The sequence below is a fragment of the Solanum pennellii genome, chromosome 3 (assembly GCF_001406875.1).
Source record: "Solanum pennellii chromosome 3, SPENNV200".
Lineage (NCBI taxonomy): Eukaryota > Viridiplantae > Streptophyta > Magnoliopsida > Solanales > Solanaceae > Solanum > Solanum pennellii.
Genome location: NC_028639.1, coordinates 10,250,080 through 10,267,322, shown reverse-complemented (window position 1 = coordinate 10,267,322; position 17,243 = coordinate 10,250,080). Strand labels below are relative to the sequence as shown.

The following is a 17,243-nucleotide window of genomic DNA, read 5'->3' as shown; positions in this document are numbered from 1 at the left end:
AAAAGAAATAGGGGCTCAAGAACAATAAAAAGAGGTGGAAATCTTAGCGGTAATGTCAAGGAGGGCAGATATTCACTAAATGTACTCTAATGTACCACATCCTACCCTGATCCTACATTACAAACTAAGAAAGTCCTAACGTGATCCTAGAGTCTAGTGTGGGGAACCTAAGAAGCAAAGATAAGGCAAAGCCTATGGCGTGGAGCACTAACTGTATTTGAACTCATTTTCCAAGCACGTGTGTTGAAATAGATCCTTGTACCCAAAATGTAGAATCACTTTGTAAAAACTGAGGATTTTGTTTGAAGTGAGGGAAGTAGTTACATTATGAGAGAATTGTGTACCTTGGTGAGAGGAAAAACAATAGAGGTGTCTGTTGCATTGTGAATTCGTGTCAAGGTGTGATCCACATGATTTAGCTTGTCGAGACTAAGGCATAATTCTGTTCTAAATAAAGAAAGAGTCAGAATAGATAGCCATGTGATTGCTGGAGCTTAAAGTGGTAGCTTCTATGTAAGTGTCATTTAAGGTCATAGTTGTGTCGCTTGAGGACAAACAACGAATTTAAGTTGAGGGTGTTGATGTACCGTGATTTTCACGGTATTTCTAATGCATTTGACTTAAGATTTGTGTGTGTCTAGAGCCTTTTTGTATGTGTTTTAACAAGTTTTGTGTCTTGTTTTGCAGGAAAGACGTTCAGGCAGAAAAAGGAGAAGACAACTGAAAAAAGTGAAGAAACAGACCTATGGAGGCAATTGATGGACCATCGCTCAATCGACGCTCCGTAGGTAAAGGTCATAGAAGAGAAGCCCAAGCATTGGAGGAAATCATGAAAGTCTGACCAAGTGTGGAACCACGATTGGTATCGACCGTACTGGCGAACCGTAATTTGTGAATGCGAGGGTTCCAATACATGATATTTGAAGAATCTAAGTGTGGAGTAACGGAGGATCATCGACGGACTATAGATGGAAGGACAGACCGTGTTGTTGGTCCATCTTTTGATTTAGAAGGGTGCCATCCAGAGAGCAAAATATTTTTCTACGTCCTTGCTGACAGAAGCAATCCACGGACCGTTGATCAACCGATGGCCCGTAAGTTTTCTCGTCGATTAAATCTGCGTGCCTGAACAAAACTTTCCTTATTTGAATTTCTTTTTCATTAAGACTTTGTTTTCTATAAATAGGGAAAAAAGCCTCATTTTTGGGGTTAGGTACTATTATTTTGTTCTAGTTCTTGTTTTGGGAATTGCTCTTGGCAAGCTTAGACATTTATCGGTTTCCAAAGTTTATTTAAAGCTTTTGATTTGAAATTTAAGTTGGATTTATGGATTTACTAGTCCACTTACGTAAGTTCATAATTCTTTCATCTACAAATGTAAAAATGGGTTCTTGCTAATATGGTTAACTAAATCCACAACTATGGTTGTGGGAACCATGAGAGATTAACAAAATATGACTAGTAATTAAGCAATTCTTGAATAGTGTTTTTGTATGCATTGATAATTCTTTCGCTTAGAAGTCTTTTTTAAGGAGTGCACGCGTTAAAACTTGCCTTGTTGCTACTTGCTGGACCAAGGACGTAGTTAATAAGAAAAGAATTATGAACATAGATTTAGTGTGATATTAGCTAATAGGTAGTGTCGATTGGTGCAAAGTAATAACTAAGTTATACATCGATTATGATGTCTAATATGAGGTAATTGTAAGGGTTAATAAATTATACACACGTAGTCGGACCAAACTGCGCGGTGAAATTCTCTAGATACCGGATCAAGGATTTAGAGATACTTAACTTATCGCTTTGAATGTAATACGCTAGGAAATGATTGGTATTTCTAGGAATATCGCGTTATGAACTTATGGGAAACACACACACCCTAGTTACTTTATTATCTTGATAACAATAAAAGTTTCCTTTTGTTTACTTGATAATCACACAATTGAAGTAATTTGTTTCACAAACACCCCTCTTTACTTACTTGTTTTGGAAATACCTTGACTAAAAAAATATAATCGTGGGTTACAATTAAGTCTAAATCATATTTCTCATAGGATCGACCCCATCTACTAGTTGTGTTCTTTACTTGATAATGATCGCTTATGATTCTTTAGGAAGGTGTAATTTGAGCGTATCAAATAGATAGTTATAAATTGTTAGCTCATGAATCTTTTCCATTTTTCATTTAAATGTTTAGAGACTTTAATTGTCTCTTTTAGCCAGTTGAATGTTTCCTTTATAACATTCTAAGTTCAGTACATGACTTTATCTCTTGAGTTATTTTATATGTTGAGTAAAGTCTTCCGTTGAGTTGTAAGTTAGGACAAGGGTTTGCTTGGAGCAAACAGTGGTTCTCAATTGCAAGTCCAACCCAGGTTTGTCATGATCTGAGAGCAATCCCTAGTCGTAACCGCGTACTCAACAACAAAAAGGTCTTATACAAGCCTCATGCTTGCATACGATACTTAAAATAAGGATGAATTAAAAACTTTCTTCACACACGAAGAATATTTTCATTAATAAGCAAGATGAATACTTCTAAAACATTACAATATGTCTCATAATCATCTAATACTTTAGAGTTTAACATAGGGAATAATCTCATACAAAAGTTAAATAGAGTGTCCTGACCAGGGAGCACCCTGTAGAAGTAACCAGCGTCGTCGACCTTTCGGAGGTCTTGGGTAAGCCTCTTAGCATTCATCCATCACATTGTCATAGAAATTAAGCGGAAAATTTAAAACTTTTTAGAGCATAACATAAAGCTAAAACATCAGTTCATTTAATAATCATAAGTACATAGTTAAGATACTAAGTCTCGTCTTTCTATCTTAAGACAGAATAGAATAAAATAGGGACACACCCCTTAAAAACATAAAAGAATATACTATTACGTGAACTTAAATAACATCTTGACATGAAAGTCCTTGAACCATAAGGACACACTTGAACTTGGAAATAGCTATCCAAGCTCTTCATTCTAGAGAAGATCCTCTAGCCATCACCACCTACACTTTGTGTGAAAAGATGAAGAAGAATGGTATTAGTACAAGAATGCAATAAGTATAATAACCATGCAAAAACATGCTTTCAAGAGGACATTTAGTTAGAAATCATGCATCATGTCTTTTAGTAACTCATGAACATTTAACACAATAAGCATAATATAGTTCACATACATCAATATAGACATGGATACTATTCAACTCAACACATAAATCCACTCACATTCATCATCTTCATAGTATTACCTTTCCTTTTTACCTTAACTTCTCTACCCCAAAGAAACCCTTAGGTAATACTTAGTGCAATGCATGAATAGTGTCACATTCCACCCTTCATATCAAAGCATCACCTTAAGGTCACCAACCTTCATCAATTAAAGCATATATATTGATAAGTACATAGTATATCATAAGCAAAACGTTCACATAAGAACCATCACCTAAGACAACCCCAAATCTCACTAGTGCAATTTGCAAGTAGCATCCTGTAATACTACTTATACTAAGTGTTCCTATGAAGTCATCCTAGACTTAGACACATCACATTCTACAAGGTACAATACATGCATTTAACCTTAGACATAAGACCCATGTACTTCATAGACCATCATATAGGATTGGAACTCATTTATTTATTACATCATAGTCATAATCCATGTAGTCTTCATGAATATCTCAAGACAACATCTCAGTCAATACTACCAATATCATCATAATAAAGTAATACACAACAACATACACATTAAGTAAGACCTTCATCATATAGACATAATAAGACCGATACCATGCATATCATTACAAGAAGTACGTTAACATCATCATATCATACATAAGATACATATACATATACAACTCCTTTCTAGAATTTCCTTCAAGAGCTACTTGTGCAATGTATAGGTAAAGTCTCATCCCCTCACCTACAATAAGAAACATCCCTTAGGTAGTCCTAGTTAGGGTTCATCATCTTACTTCCATTGTTCATTTTACATTCAGGAAAATTCGCCTTAACCGACATTAGACCATTTGAGCTAAACATAGAATTCGATGTCATAAAATCCCACACCGAAAGAAGATGCTCTACTTTGCAAGTTAAAACCATGTATAATAGCTATTTATGTGGATCCACTAGCTAGATACTACGGGGGCACGTAGTTAAGGAACTAGGAGGTTGTTACCAGAAACCTTCTTGATGCTGATTCACATTGTAGTTTCCACCTCATGAGGACATTTGGTAAAGCTACCTTCCTTTTAGGAAGAGACACCACATTTGGTGAACCTACCTTCATTTGGGAAAGACACCTCTCATTGTCAAGTTCACTCAGTGCTAAGCTAACTTTTCCTTTTTTAAAAGACTTTTAGTACTTATTAAACTTTAGAGTATAAGATAGGCTTTCGGAGAATAACTTATTATATAACTTGTACTTAGCTCATAGGTTATATGATGAGAATGTCCTTTCAACAAAAACAACATCATGTGAGAATGTCCTTTCACATAATCATAACATAGTCTAGTAGAGAGTACAACTAAGGAAACCATCCATGAGACTCTCATTTACTAGATTATCATTAACATGTTTCATTCATACATTCATATGTGTATATGTGTACCTATATGAGAAAGCCTTTCATATAAACACATTTAGACAACACATACTCATACTTTATTAGTCATATACATTACCTCATAACATAGTAAGAAGATGGACAAGAGGATCACTTTCAATGGCTCATATTCGCACACTTATCATCATCTCACATACATCATATTCATAGACTAATCATGCATTCATAATTTATGTATATAAAGAAACAAACCTATGAATTATTCCCTCAAGGTCCACATGTTCAATGTATAGGTAAAGTCCCATACCTTTACCTACACTAGTACACCTCTCAAGTCATTCTAGTTAAGATTCATCTTTTTACTTTCATTTATTCAATTGACACAATGAACATATTACACTTTTAGGTAGGCATGAGATGTGTGTGTGTACATATTGGTCATCATGATAACCAAAGAGCGACAACATTGACATGTAGTAAACCACCCTTCAAGGAACACAACACTTATACCATATCCCTCAAGTCATGAATAACCCACATATAGAGTATTATGGGATATAGAACACACACCCACTCTATATCATAGGAGACAATGACATATTCAACATGTGAAAATAAGACTCCTAACATTCATAAGATCACACATTCATATAGGATTACATAGGTAGGGGTCATTCTACAATAGTATTCATCTCCATCAAACATGTAGACCATAGATAACCCTAAAAAATCATTCACTTATACATAACATCCTCAATGCACTTAGATCATGATACTAGAATTGAACTTTATACACATGAATTTCATAGTCAAGATAATCATCATATAGATCCACTTTACATCTATTGCCTTCAAGGCCGTGATCGCAACATATATAGATAGAGAAGAATGTAAACACTGCCACCATGTTGGACCATACCATACAACATCAATTTCAAGCCTATAATTAGGAATTTAGGTTAACTTACCAATTCTCAAAGCTATGATCACCATATAACAATTCTCAAAAATTCATAACCAATTGATATATATATATATATATATATATATATATATGTGTGTGTGTGTGTGTGTGTGTGTGTGTGTGTGTGTGTGTGTGTGTGTGTATATATATATATGTATATGTATATATATATATATATATATGTATATATATATAGGACTAAATAATAGGTTACAATCTAGTGACAATTCAATCAACATCTAATCAAGATCACAAGACTCACATTATAGGCTAATTGAAAGATTAAGGAAATCATGGGTTATTCATGGAATTATATTGGAAATCATCTTAAAAACATTTATGAACCATACATTTATCATTATAATGACTTTGAAAACAATTTGACAATGAACCCATGTTAGATTGAAAGTTAGGAATATTAATCATAGAATCTCTTTTGTAAACCTTTGAAAGAACTCCTCAGATGAAAGGTTAACTAAGGGTAAAGGGTAACAATACCTTAATAGAAAAATATCCAGGAAAATTTTGAGAATAACCCACTTGGAATCCATCCCCTATCTTGATCTTGAGTTTACTCTTCAATGAGGTTCTAGAGAGAGTTTATAAAGGTTTGATTTGAAAAATAATTTGTAAATAGGGTTTTATATTTTTAACTAACTTATAATACCCAAAAATAGGTAAATAACCATCCATGGTTTAATTGGAACGTGGGGTGAATTTCCCAATTCACTCCTTGGTTGGCCGTATCTAGACAGGAAGTTGCAGGTCCAAACAACGACCCCAATGAGGGAACATCGATGGAATGACGGGGCCGTTCTGCACTCCGTCGTTTGTGACTGAGACTCTCTCATTTTGGGTATAAGCTCCCATGGCTAAGTGTGGAGACACTCCCCCATTTGACGGTGCGTCAATCGCACCACTAGTCGTCGATCATGGTCGTAGTTTGAGACTGTCTTGGCAAAGTTTTGCCAATCTTTGTGTCCTTCTCAACGACCCTTAAAGTGTTCCTTGGGGAGTCGTGTCTGGATGTTTTGATCCTAAATGGAAACATATATATGTAAGGGTCCTTTCGTATAATTTTATACACCAAACAACACGTAAAACATGCAAAGACACACTAGCACATACACACGACTAGTTTTCAAACATCTTGGTCGTTCCTTGACGTTTGACAACCAAACATCTTCAAATGAACTATACAAGTTGTGACACACTTTCTTAACATGTTATTAAAACTTAAATCATATGTGAGACTCTAGATTAACTTAGTTTATTTTAAGGGTCCTTATACAAAGACTAAAAAGAAATAAAAGGAACATGTGGGGTCTTGTCCTCGAATCTAATAGGATTCATCAAAAACTTCATATTCAATGACCTTCGAAACCAAATCAAAATCCATACCATACCAAAACTCCAATCCTTACACTTAGCACAATTAAGCACTAAGTATGGGAGACATGCAAAGACATGCAAAAAAGGACATTTAGTATAGAAACATTCTATCATGAAATTTTGATAAAACTTTTTGTCATAAGAGTTTGAGAGGCATAATACAATTCAACATTTACATATAAGACACATTTGATACGCTCAAATTATACTTCCCTAAAGAAGTATAAGCGGTCGTATCAAGTAAAGAATCCAATTGTTAGGTTGGGGTCGATCCCACGAGGAAAATGGTTTTGACTTAACTTCAATCTACGACTACGTCTATTTAGTCAAGTCCTTTCCAAAAATAATTAACTAAAAGGGGGGTTTTGTGTAACAAAATAATTAACTATTTCTAAGTTAGACTAATAGCAAGTTTATAAGTTTGGTGTTTATCAAGTGATGAGAGAAACTAGGGTGTAAGTGTTCCCTATAGGTTCATAACGCGGTAATCCTTGCTATAACAATCCTTTTCTTGTATCTTGCATGCAAAGTGGTAAGTTATGTATCCCTAATTCCTTGGTCCGGTAACTAGAGAATTTCACTCTGTGCCTTGGTCCGGCTACGTGTGTCTACTTTACTAAACCTTACCTTTACCTCATATTAAGCATCATATTCAATGTATGGCTAAGTTACTACTTTGAACCAATTAAAACTAGCCTATTAGATAGTGTATACTAAATCTATGTTGATAATTCTTTTTCTATCAACTATCCCTTTGGTCTGGCAAGTATAAATAGGGCAAGTTCAAACGCGTGCACTCGTTAAAAAGACTTCTAAGCGAAAGAATTATCAATACATGCAATACCACATTCTGGAATTGTTATTTAGGAAGTTTTACCTTGTTAATTACCATGGTTCCCACAACCCTAGTTGTGGATTTAGTTACCCATGCTAAGAATTACACAATTCATAATTGTTAAACAAGAAATCATGTGCTTACTTTAACAAGTTTGAAGAAATCACTTGAATTCACTAAAATATTGAAAGAAATGATTCCAAAAAATTAAAGTGTTCCCCAAAAACCAAAGTTTAACTTCCAATAACACAAATCTGAAAAATTGTAAAGAGTCTAACCTCAAAAACGAGGTTTTTTTCCCCTATTTATAATAATAAAGTACTAAAATAAAAGGAGTTCTAAATAAGGAAAAATTTGTCGACAGCTTCCGTCTATCCATACTTCAATTTTTTTCATCCTCCACTTTTCAACACTTTCGGTTTCCATCAACGGACCAGCAGCACGGTCCGTCAGTAGACCTACGGTCCGTCGATGGCCTCAGTTCCTCCATACTTAGTGGTTTCTTTAAGTCGGTTACTAGGAATACTTTCTGTTACAACCAACGATTTGCCAGCACGGTCCGTCGATCCTTCCGTAGCACCAAACTTAGTCAGAATTCCCTGATTTAATTTCAGATACTTGAACCCCCAAACGACGATCATCACATACAGACCGTCATTGGGTCGACGGACCGTCGGTGGCTCCATAGGTCACCACTTCTGCACTAGTTTCAGCACAGTCTTCAACATTTCCGTTCTGGAAAGTTTTCCTGCAAACACAGATAAAAATACATTAAAACTACTACAAAAAGGCATTATACACACACTAAACTTAAGGAAAAGGCATTGAAAGTACCGTAAAACCATGGTACATCAACAACCTCAACTTAAATTCGTTGTTTGTCCTCAAGCGACGCACTATGACTAACCACAACACCTTTGTAGAAAAGTATCTTCATTTAAGCTTTCGCAATCATCTATCTATCAATCTCGATTATTTTCATTATTTTTATGCATGATATCACTCTTAAGCTCATTCATGTAGATCAGACCATGACACAGACTCACCATGCACCAACACCTCTCCTCTTTTATCTCTCACCAAGGTACCAACTTTCTAATATTGCAACTTGTTTCCTCACTTTAAAAATAACATCCTCCTTTCTCACACAGTGTTTTCAATTTAAGTAAAAGGATTACTTTTCAACACTCGCTCTCAGAAAAACTTCACACCTAATTGATACTTCTTGCAATAGGCTTGCCCTTATTTTCACTTCTTTGAGTTCACCATATTAGACTCTCAGGATAACGATAGGAATTTCTTGGCTTGTACCTTAGGCTCATGGTCAGGTACGGTACATTTGGATGCATTTTAGTGACTTGTTTCCCTCCTTGACATAACTGCTAAGCGTCCTACCTTTTCATCGTTTATTATGCCCTACTCTTCATTTTCTTATATTCTTTGCCTTTCTTTTCTCCTTTCGTGCAAATGACTCTTCTTTTATTTTTATTTTCAAATTTTTCACTATTCAACTTCGATTGAGCAACTTCTCTTTTCTTCTTTCATTTTTTAACATTAATTCTTTCAACCCCGCTTTCCGAAATATTCCTCATAAGATCCACCCTCAACTCATGTCTTTGCCATGGGTCAAGGTACACAATACCCAAAGTTGGGTTAGGTCTAGGATGAGATTGGTTTCTGCATTAGCCACCCTCAACTTATGCTTTTGGAATAAGCTGAGGTGCACATGTACAAGAAGGGACCAGCGCCAATACATTGTACCTAGAAAAGATGAGTTGGGGTAGAAAAGAAAGGTCCATCGTAAGCTCAAATCGTTTGGATAAAAAAAAAGATTAATTTTATTTGGTTTTCTTGCATTTAGGCTAAAGATTAGCTAATTTGAACAAGGATCTATGATCCTTTCCTAATTATCTAACACAGATTACTTTTTACAGGACTAATCGGGCAAGTTCTAGATAGGTAACAACAGTGGACTATTCAACTTTCCTCACTCTCTTAACACCTCATTACCCTACAAGATTATCGGACACCTAGTTTAAGTGTTAGATTGAGGGTCATGCAATGGTGTATCTCTATCTCATGCTTAGAGCCCACACATTCAACATTCACTATGCCTAATAATGCAAGCATTCATTTTAGAATGGATGTCATTGTATTTTGCCATCATGCTTTAGATTTCACATTCATACTTTGTACAAGGTACTAACATACCGGTTGATCAGTAAAATAATAAGTCTGTTGGTGAAAAAGAACACATGCAAGAAAAACCCCAAGAGAGGATCATGAGTTGGGCTACTCAGACTTCATCCTAGCACTCACTTTCCATTTACCCCACCCCCAACAAGAAAGCATGCAATTTTCCCCAATTCATAAGAAAAATAAAATGGAGTGGTAGGTGAAGCAAACCTGAGGCGCATAGGGCCGACGATCAACAAGATGGCAGGTCTGGTTACCTTGAACCCACTCCCTCAGTAGTAGGGACACCATCATTAGTGTCCTCAGCAATGTCAACACCCTCAGTAGTGCTCCTCTCAACATCAAAAATCCTTGAGCTAGATGCCATAGCAGCCAACTCATGATCCCTCATCCGCTGGGCCTCCTCATCCATCAACGAGGATCTCCTCGCAACCTCAAACTCGGTACGCTCTCTCTTCCTAGCACAAGCCTCATCACCCTCTCTGGTCCGGTGCCTCTTGGCATGCTCACGTGGTGGAGGGGGTGGCGCAGCGGTGGTCTGGAACAGTGCAGCAAACACCATATCGTCAGCAGACTCTGCATGTGTGGCCTCAGTCTTAGGTACCCACGCATCAAGAATGGCATCCACATCAGCCCTCAGACTCGCCACAGCAGCCTGGAGAGTCGTCAAGTCAATAGTAGGGGCTGGCCGGGCGAGAACTCTCAACTCGAAGGCATCTAGGCGCTGGTGGACTGCAAGAATCTGCCTCGTAATCTCCTTGGCAATCCTCTTCTCGATCTGATCCTCCGACTCAGCAATGGACTTCTGCATCCAAGGCTAGATATGATGCAGCAGTGCCTCTAACTTCTAGACCATAGCAATCGGGACTAGTGCTGCAGATGGAGTAGAGCGAGAGGAACTCGGAGCTGTGATAATACCCAGGATAGACTCAATCATGGTGGTGCCTGCAGGCTCTTATGTAGCCTGATTATCCCCTTAGGCTTGATCTACCGTGTTCGCCAGGTTCTCACCTAGCAGCTGCACCTCCACTCTAGGTCCTCTATTGGGTGCCGCCTCATTAGCCTCATCCCGGATGAGACCTATATCAAATGTCCCAGTAGGAGTCCTGAGAACATCAATATGTCATATGGGCACTCCAGCATAGCTGCACAAATCGTAAATCAAGCAGGAAAAAAGGGTACGTGGTGGTGGCCTTAAAGGCCCTCTCATGAATGACTTCCAGCAATAGTCTCGAAACATCCACCTTGAACCTGCAACCATGGCAGCTACCAATACTGCTCTATCCCAGGTGAGAATGTTGTCAGCAGCAGTGGGGGATAGGAAGTGACGAACCAATTTCAAGATGAATTTGGCCACGCATGTGAGGTTGGCCTTCTTTATCACATCTCTGTGATCCAGCACTCAATCTGCACCCTCACCATCTGTGCTGGGCTATCTACCTCTTGGTGGTCTCTCTTACCCACTCATCGCGCTGGAAATGACTCTCCTTTATCATCTTCCACCTATAGTCAAACTCAGGGGTAAGGGGATCCCTGGTAGCATCTGTATCAGCGTCGTATAAAAAATGGCGAATAGCGCGTAAGGAGATGTCCACCCTGCGGCCACAGACTCGAACATGGTCAAGTGGTTCTCGTTTGGTGGGATTAGACTGCCTATCCATAGAAGACCGGAGAGTCTCTACATAAGAAGCGTAGAACTATCGCAGCACCTCCTCGCTGTAGCGTCCAACGCTCCTAGCCATCCATTCTAGCTGATGGCGGGTGAAAAGATCTTGTGCCTCAGGGATAGAGTGAAGACTTCCTATAAGAACTCACAGCTCTACTGTTAGAGTCCGAGTCATGACCCTCTTATCGTTGAGCAGCTTGGCATCCCTCTACACCAGGTATTCTCCTACTACACACCACCGGTTGGTCTGATCAGCAATCGGTGCAGGGACGTCGGTCAGGGGTGCTGGAGTGGAATCATCACAGTCAGCCTTTTCAAACGAGTCAAAATGGACCGGAAGCCTCCTTAGAGGCATACTCTCCCTCAGACCCGGAAGCCTCCTTAGAGGCAGATGCTCCCTCAGACCCAGAAGACTCCTCGGAGCCAGACGCTCCCTAAGAAACCGCAGCAGACCCAAATGGTGTGCGGTTCAGTGTGGGCTCCTCATCAGACTAGGAGGCAGTGACTACGCCGGATGCCACCTTCGTGGGCATGCCCCGAGTGGTCCTAGCAGCACGTGTCCGTGTCAGGGTGCCTGGTGGCACATATTCTGGATCAAGATCATTATCCGAGCCAATCACCAACCGACGTGAAGGGGCAATAGACTTTGAACGTCCTCTTGAGTAGACTAGCTCTTGCTTGGGAGCTATTGGTACCTGCAAAAGAGAGTTATTAGTTTCATTGTAAACATCTTACACACCCAACAGAAGTAAGAAAAAATTTTAAACGCAAAACACAGTCAAGTTCAGAATTGCAGAACTGAATGACCGGCACTGCAGATGGTCCATCGATGGAAAGACGGTCCGTCGGTAGGGTCCATCGCTGAACACTTATCAAATATTTTGAAGGCTTCAGAAACAAAGGTTTTGTTAAAGACGATGGACTTGCAGGATGGTCCGTCGATCAACATACGGACTGTAGACCTAGTTGGACACTTACAAAAATTGGAATGGTTGACATTCAAAGTTTCTGTTAAAGATGATGGACGTGCAGGTTATCGACGAACCGTAAATCATTTCCATCGGTAGGCACTTACACAAAATTTTTTGACCCTCAGCAAACAGGGTTCTCTTAGAGTCAACGACGTGTAGGATGGTCCGTCGATCAATCGACGAACCGTAGGCCTAGTACGTTGTTCTAGAGTTGATTAAAATCAGGGGTAGATATCAACGGACCCCATTGACGGTTCGTCGATTGACCGACGGTTCGTAGACGGGGCTCGTACTGTTGGTCAGAGATAGATTTTGGTAAGCCATATTTGGCACCTGCGATTGACAATGTCAAGCATATTAGGACACGTTAGGTTCATATATCAATTAACCCACCATTTGGTCATTCCTAGGGCATCGATTAGTGCAATTTCAATCCTAGAATCTAAAGTACTAGAAATCCCTAAGTCGAAAAAACTAGAAAACTCATAACACCATTCATTGAGACATTAACACCCCCAACCCATTCACTTTCCGTCATACTAAGGGACTAGGGACCCAAGTTCAATAAATTAATCATGCAATTTCATCCCAAGTCAAGACACACATACAAATTTCATCAATTTGGTATGCTAACATTTAGGTGTCCAAACAAAGAACATGAAATCAGTAGCAGATGAGATGAACATACCTGTGTACAGTAGTGGATTGAATGGGGAGATGACTTTTTGCATGAAACAATATTGAGCCCACCTTTGAACACCGACCGGAAGGAGTACAAAAGAATAGGGGAAGTGGGGAGAGAGAAGTTTTGGGATTGAGGGGAATTTTGGGGAAGATGGGTAATCAAGAAATGAGTAGTGGAGAATAGATGTGTGAGTGAGTGGGGTAGTTGAAGGAAAATGGGGAGGGAAACGGTTGGGAAAGGCATTAGAAAGGGTGGGAGGTAATTGAAAAGTTTTAAAAATCAATATATAGTCGGTCGGGTTATTGGGTTTGGGGAACTAACGATTCCCCGTCAACGGACCATAAGTCCATCGACGTTCCGTCAACTGTTTCGTCGACCCCTAACTTAGGAAAATTTAAAAATCGTACCTGGGATCCACGGACGGCATCGACGGTCCGTTGATGGGACGACGACTCGTCGGTTGGTCAATAGATCAGTGCACCAGACCAATTTCTGCAGATTTCTGGTGATTTGATACCTGCATATTGAACACCCAATAAGCTAATCTTTTTTGTGTTTTCTGGACAGTTTTTAGACACGGACCCTAGTTTACTATCTAGCCAACACTTCTAAAAGAAAGTCAAGGAAAATTCATATGTGACATGAAGTAAAAATAGAAATAATGCAACTACTCCTATATAATCAAGAAAACCCTATTGTTGGGTAGACGATACATATTGGGTTGCCTCCCAATCAGCGCTTGATTTAACATAGCGGCACTACGTAAGACTCTTGATTGCTCAAACTTCATCAAAATGGTATGCCTCAACCACTTCATTCGCATTTTCCCCATGCCCGAGGTAGATTTTGATTCTTTGTCCGTTCACTTTGAACCTTACACCCTTCTTGTTCTCCAACTCAACCGCACCATGAGGGAAGACTTGAGTGATCAAGAATGGACCAGTCCATTTGGACTTGAGTTTTCCTGGAAAGAAACGCAACCTAGAGTTGAATAAAAGCACCAAATCCCCAACCACAAAGTTGCGCTTCTTAATTTTTTTTTGGTCATGGTACTTCATCTTTTTTTCTTTGTATAGGGATGAACTTTCATATGCCTTCAAGTGAAACTCATCAAGCCCATTTAACCCTTTCAACCTCTGCTCCGCTGCTTCATTCCAATCGATCTTCAGTTTCTTCATTGCCCTCATGGCCTTATGCGCTAACTCAACCGGCAAGTGACAAGCCTTCCCATATACAAGTTTGTATGGATACATACCAATGGGAGTCTTGTATGTTGTCCGGTAGGCCCAAAGAGCATCATCAAGCCTCATTTACCAATCCTTTCTAGTTGTGTTCACTATTTTCGCTAGAATCTGCTTGATTTCTCTGTTTGACACCTCAACTTGCCCACTAGTCTGAGGATGGTAAGGAGTGGCCACATTGTGGCGAACCCCATATTTCTTCAATAACCCTTTGAACAACTTGTTGCAAAAGTGGGATCCCCCATCACTAATAATGGCCATTGGGGTTCAAAATCTGGAAAATATGTTCTTTTTCAAGAACGTGGTGACACTCTTTCCTTCATTATTTGCAAGTGCTATGGCTTCCACCCATGTGGACACATATTCAACCGCCAAAAGAATGTACTTCATACTATTAGAACTCACAAAAGGGCCCATAATGTCAATGCCCCACACATCAAAAACTCAATTACAAGAATGGGATTTAAAGGGAGCGCTAGCCTTCTAGAAATACCTCCATCTCTTTGACACCTATTACATGCCTTGGCAAAATCATGAGCATCTTGGTGGATGGTTGGGCAATAGTAGACACATTGAAAGATTTTATGGGCAGTTCGAATACCACTATGATGCCCACCCACAGGCGAGGAATGACATGCCTCCAAAACACTGAACATCTCAACTTTCGGCACACCGGCGAATAAGACCATCATCACAGCTCCTATATAAATATAGCTCATCCCAAAAGAATTTTTTCACATCATACATGAAAATTTTCCTTTGATGAAAGGACAAGTCCGATGGGTCGATATCACTAGCCAAGTAATTCACAAAATTGGCGAACCATGGAATCAAGTCTTGAGGCGCGGCCTACATGCTCATAAGGGGAAGTATCATCAATTTCAGCCTTTTCACATAATTCTCGCCTAGCTTCATCCTCTATTCTAGATAAGTGATCGGCAACTTGATTTTCGATCCCTTTTCTATCGTTCACTTCAAAGTCAAACTCTTGCAACAATAATTCCCATCTAATAAACCTCGGTTTCGCATCCATCTTTGCCATCAAATATTTCAAGGCAGAATGATCAGTATGCACTATAACTTTCATGCCAAGCAAATAGGAGCGAATTTTTTGAAAGAAAATACCACCGCAAGTTGCTCTTGTTCAGTCACAGTATAATTCGTCTGAGCTTCATAAAGGGCCTTACTGTCATAATAAATGGGGTGAAGGATTTTATCCCTTATTTTTCCCAATACTACACCAAGAGCAACCCCACTAGCATCACACATAACCTCAAATGGTTTGCTCCAATCCAGAGAAATAATAATGGGCGCAGACACCAACTCTCCTTCAACTCTCCAAATGCTTTCAGATAGGATTCATCAAAATAAAATTTACACTCTTTTTCAAGTAACTTGCACAGAGGATGTGCAATTTTTGAAAAATCCTTGATGAACGTCCAGTGGAAACTCGCATGCCCAAGGAAACTCCTCACATCTTTTACAGAGATGGGTGGAGGAAGTCTCTCTATCACCTTGACTTTAGCTCGATCAACCTCTATACCCTTATCTGAGATGCAATGTCCCAATACAATACCCTCTTTCACCATAAAGTGAAATTTTTTCCAATTTAGAAGGTTGCAATCTTCACATCTTTTGATAACTTCGGACAAGTGATTCAAACAATGATCAAACGAGTCACCAACAATAGAAAAATCATCCATAAATACCTCAATGGTGTCCTCCACCAACTTAGAGAATATGACATCATACATCTCAGAAAAGTAGTTGGTGCATTACACAACCTGAAGGGCATCCTCTTGAATATGGAAGTTTCATAAGGACAAGTAAAAGTGGTTTTCTCTTGATCTTCCAGTGCAATAGAGATTTGGTTGTAACCCGAATAACCATAAAAAAAAAAAACACCACCCCTTTCCTGCAAGCCTATACAACATCTGATCCATGAAAGGCATAGAAAAATGGTCCTTCTCAGTCCATGCATTCAATTTCCGGTAATCCATACACACTCTCCATCAGTTCACCGGCCTCATTGGAAAAAGCTTATTTTTCTCATTAGGGACCATAGTCACTCCCCCTTTCTTGGGGACACACTGTATAGTGCATACCTAACTACTATAGCGATCGGATATATGACTCCGGCATCCAACCACTTAATAATTTCCTTCTTCACTACCTCTTGTATAGGTGGACTTAAACATCTCTGGTGCTCTATACTTGGCTTATGATCGGGCATGAGTTGGATTTTTTGTGTGAAAAAATACCGAGTGGAATCCCAATAATGTCCGCAATAGTCCAACCAATGGCTTGTTTGAAACTCTTCAACACCTTTATAAGACACTCCACTTGCTCTACATTCAAATCCGATGCAATGATTACCTGCAAAATTCACATTTTCCCAAGAAAACATACCTCAGATGATGTGGTAGAGCCTTAAGCTCCAATTTTGGGCCTCCTCAACATATGGTTTCGGGGTGAAGATTCGTGATGTTTTATATATAAATCCAATTTCTTTAGCTTCAACCGAACATCACCTTGATCAAGTGCCGCAAAAAATGACACATACTCTTCGGTACAATCACTCTCAAAATTCATGATCACTGCCGCTAGTGCCTAACCACCAAGACGCTCTTCTATTTGTACCTCGGACGAACTCTCAACATTGTAGGATATCGCAGATACCGATTGGAGCTCACTACTCTACCTCATAGACATACAAATGTTGAAA

At 39.1% G+C, this 17,243-nt stretch overlaps 1 protein-coding gene across 1 annotated transcript; it reads right to left on the bottom strand.

Annotated features, from left to right (window-relative positions):
• Window positions 1-10,208: 10,208 nt before the first annotated feature.
• Window positions 10,209-10,766, bottom strand: LOC114076530. Its single transcript, XM_027915676.1, has one exon. The coding sequence runs from the start codon at window positions 10,764-10,766 to the stop codon at window positions 10,209-10,211; it is 558 nt and encodes a 185-aa protein (XP_027771477.1).
• Between the last annotated feature and the right edge of the window lie 6,477 nt (window positions 10,767-17,243).

Bases quoted from the DNA above. Each gene is read 5' to 3' on its own strand.
- LOC114076530 (XM_027915676.1), bottom strand. From the start codon at position 10,766: ATGCAGAAGTCCATTGCTGAGTCGGAGGATCAGATCGAGAAGAGGATT.